The 3963-nt window shown below is 33.8% G+C and overlaps 1 protein-coding gene across 1 annotated transcript; it reads left to right on the top strand.

The window, feature by feature from the left end:
- The first annotated feature begins 340 nt into the window (after positions 1 to 340).
- Positions 341 to 3110, top strand: LOC138667729 (small proline-rich protein 2F-like). Its single transcript, XM_069755830.1, has 5 exons — positions 341 to 499; positions 1348 to 1392; positions 1517 to 1567; positions 1692 to 1736; positions 2170 to 3110. The coding sequence occupies exons 1-5, from the start codon at positions 424 to 426 to the stop codon at positions 2223 to 2225; spliced, it is 273 nt and encodes a 90-aa protein (XP_069611931.1). The 5' UTR covers positions 341 to 423; the 3' UTR covers positions 2226 to 3110.
- The last annotated feature ends 853 nt before the right edge of the window (positions 3111 to 3963 follow it).

Genomic DNA, 3963 nt, shown 5'->3' with positions numbered 1-3963 from the left:
TAACACCCGAGCATGATCGGAAAACACAATATCAGAACACACTCACTCATCACTAAAGATAACATATTTCTCATTTATTTGTAGATCTCTATGTAATTAAATGCTGTGCTTATTCGTGAGATGCTTAAAATACTTTTCATAATGATAATACATTTCAACACTGAAAGTGTGACAAATGGAAATACAAGAGACTCCACCTTGTTTTTCAGGAAAAGAAAAATACGAAATACAAATATGATATTACCTGATACACAGAGTTGCAGAATAATTGAATGAACGAGTAATGGTATTTCCTAATTGTTTTTTCATACCTCTCAAACATATAAAAGCCACAGAGCTGGAAGAGACTGAATATTCAACTGGGAAAGCCATTTGCTTCAACTTATATCCTACATCTGACTTATCAAACTCTTCAAGAGAACCATGTCTGGAGTGAAGGGACAACAGAAGAAATGCTGCCCAGAGCCTTGCCCACCACCCCAACAGCAATGCCGAGATCGTAAGTGCCTCCCCTGTGGTCTTTTTTCATTTTAATTATTATAATGTTTCTAATAATTTTATGTTGTTAATATGTTGGCACTGGCGGAAGAATCTTAGAACTTTAGGTGATACTTTTTTATATGTTGCTTTAAAAGGATGTGTACATGGATTAAACTTTGAATAAATCAATAGTACATGTGATTTAAGAAATTTTGCAATCTATATTATGAGATAAATTATCTTCCTTCCCCACTTATCAGACACTTTTTCCCCTCCATCCTGCCTTCCAAACTTACCATCTACTGTGAGAAACCAACTCAAGTCTGTCTTGCTCAGAAGAGATGGATGCATGTGTCATGTGACCTAAGATCATTATCATCAATGGAGAGTGGAGGATAGAAAGAGAAGTGAACAGCAGGGAAGGGAAAAGACAGAGGGAGATGGAAAAACATTTTGTAGAGCTCTATAATAAGTCAGAGTTTGATTCAGTTCAAAAACGGTCAGCTCTGCTGTATATTGTCCTCATATTGCTGCAGTTTTTATCTGAAAGCTATGAAATTATTGAAGATCAGGCATTCCCCTCTTTATCCTGCGCTTTCTGTGGGGTCTGCTCCACAAGATATCAAATGACTGCAAACTAAAGATAGAGCTTGCAAGAGGGAAAACTGATTAGAATACACGCTATAATTCGCATATTAATTCACATAATGGCCAGAAATTGTGTTATTATATGAAATGTTTCTTGAAAGCAGTTTTAAACTCAAAGTATGCATGTCTGTAGCTTTTTTCATCTATTCTACTAAAAATATGAGCAGTGCTGAGTTTTTGTTCCTAACAGAATTTAAATATTTATCTTATCTATTTCAGCTTGCAAACCAGTGTGTCCTGAGCCAATATGCCCTCCTCCTCAAGGTAAAACAGAATATTAATACCTGTCAAAAATACTTATGAATTCAAAGATTGCTCCTTATTATTGGAAATAAAGCTACACAATCTATTTGTATCCTGAAAAGGTTTTTTATATTAATTTTTTCAGTATGTGTGCCTGTGCCAGTGTACCCGGAACCAAAGTGTCCTCCTCCTCAAGGTAACACATTATGTTAATATTTGTGAAAATATATTTATAGATAAAAGCATGATTCCTATTATTAGAGATTAAGCTACAAAATCTATTAAAAAAATTAAACTTTCGTTATGTACATTTTTTTTAGTGTGTGTGCCTGTGTGCCCTGAACCAAAGTGTCCTCCACCTCAAGGTAAAATATTGAACAAATATTTTCTGCTTTTCGGTAATTAATTTTGGTAATTATTTATTTTTATTGTTGTTTTTATCTGCATTAGAAAGTAGTCAAATAGAGCAATATAGCATATTCTACCACTTGGGGCAATTAATGGAAGACTAAAAAGCCATTCTAAGTTGGCATATGACATAGTTGAAGTTCACACATATTAATATCAGTTGCAAAAATGTGTGGAACTTTCCCATTTATCTGAATACTGTTTGCAGAAATTAATTTCTGTACAGCAGAAATAACCCCATTCAGTTTTACAGAATGCACTTTAGGTAGAAGATAGTTCCAGTGAATTTGCTAAATTGGCAAAATTTATATTAAATAGCCTAAACTTTTTTTATAGGATTACATATAAAATAGTGCAATGATTTGCAATATTTTTTCCTCTTCTTTCTAGTGCAATGTAAACCAGTCCAACAATGTCAACAGGACAAGACATGTGTAAAGAAATGAAGATATGAAAACCTCAAGACAAATACACTTCAATAGCCTCCCTGCATACATTAAAATCTGTTTAACAACAGAGAAATATCTACATTATAAATAATAAAAATATTATGATGATAAAGTAATAAATTATCATGAAAATCAAAAATTGTGGGTCACTTATTCAAGAAAAATGTAATGTTAGAGGGGTTGTCCATTTAGTGGGACAGTTTTTTTTCTGTATTATATATATTTTTGGTGAAAAATCATTTTTAAAATTGGGTTCCATTTCAATTTTTGCATTGTTGGACTTTTACAGAGTTTTTATTTCCCAGAACATTCACGATTAATGTAGTAAGTGGTCATAAATCAGTGAGCTCACTGATGGATTCCCATTTGATGAGGAAGATCGCTTTCTCTTAGGCATTGACCTGGTCTCTAATCTGAGCTGCTGTTGACCTGCGAATTCTGAGGCTGGCGGATAAACTTATCCTCAGAAGCAGAGGTGACTCTTGGTCTTCCTTTCCTGGGGCGGTCCTCATGTGAGCCAGTTTCTTTGTAGCGCTTGATGGTTTTTGCCACTGAACTTGGGGACACTTTCAAAGTTTTCCCAATTTTTCAGACTGACTGACCTTCATTTCTTAAAGTAATGATGGCCACTCGTTATTCTTTACTTAGCTGCTTTTTTCTTGCCATAATACAAATTCTAACAGTCTATTCAGTAAGACTATCCGCTGTGTATCCACCAGACTTCTGCACAACACAACTGATGGTCCCAACCCCATTTATAAGGCAAGAAATCCCACTTATTAAACCTTCTGCTGTGTAAAGTGTCAGATCAGTGATCTGCTGTAAAATAGTAATGTTCCATACTGGGACAATGTAAAAAAGTAAAAATATAATATAATGTGTAAAAAAAATTGTAAAAAAAATCACCAAATAAAGAAAAAAATATCTAAATATTTTGCCAATAAATACATTTATTTATGTAAATAAAAAAAACAATAAAAGCACACATATTTGGTATCGCCGCGTCCATAACAACCCACTCTATAAAACTGTCCTACTAGTTAACTCTTTCAGTGAACACAGGAAAAAAATAAATAAAAAACGAGGCAAATAACAATGCTTTATCATCATACCGCCGAACAAAAAGTGCAGAACAACGCGATCAAAAAGACATGTGTGAATAAAAATTGTATCGCTGAAAACATCATCTTGTCCTGCAAAAGCAAGCCGTCGTACAGCTCTATCAGCAGAAAAATAAAAAAATATAGCTCTCAGAATAATATTTTTTTTCTATAAAATACTTTTTATTGTGTAAAAGTGTCAAAACATTAAAAAGATATAAATGAGGTATCGCTGTAATCATACTGACCTGCAGAATAAAGCTGCCTTACTAATTTTACAACATGTGGAACAGTATAAGAAAAAAAAAAAAAAGCAATTCCTGAATTGCTGGCTTTTGTTCATTCTATCTCCATGAAATTGGATTAGATAGTGATCAAAAAATGTCACGTGCCCGAAAATGGTACCAATCGATACGTAAGCTAATCCCGCAAAAAACAAGCCCTCACATGACTCTGTCAGATGAAATATGAAAAAATTATAGCTCTCAAAATATGGTGATGCAAAAACAAGTTTTCGCAATACAAAGCGTCTTTAACTGTGTGAAAGCAGGCAAACATAAGAACCCAATACAAATCTGGTATCGCTGTAATCACACCGGCCCAAAGAATAAAGTCACGTAATCACTCATACCACA

Source organism: Ranitomeya imitator, chromosome 2, assembly GCF_032444005.1.
Source record: "Ranitomeya imitator isolate aRanImi1 chromosome 2, aRanImi1.pri, whole genome shotgun sequence".
NCBI lineage: Eukaryota > Metazoa > Chordata > Amphibia > Anura > Dendrobatidae > Ranitomeya > Ranitomeya imitator.
The sequence above is the reverse complement of the archived record's forward strand: the minus strand, read 5'-3'. Positions and strand labels throughout refer to the sequence as shown.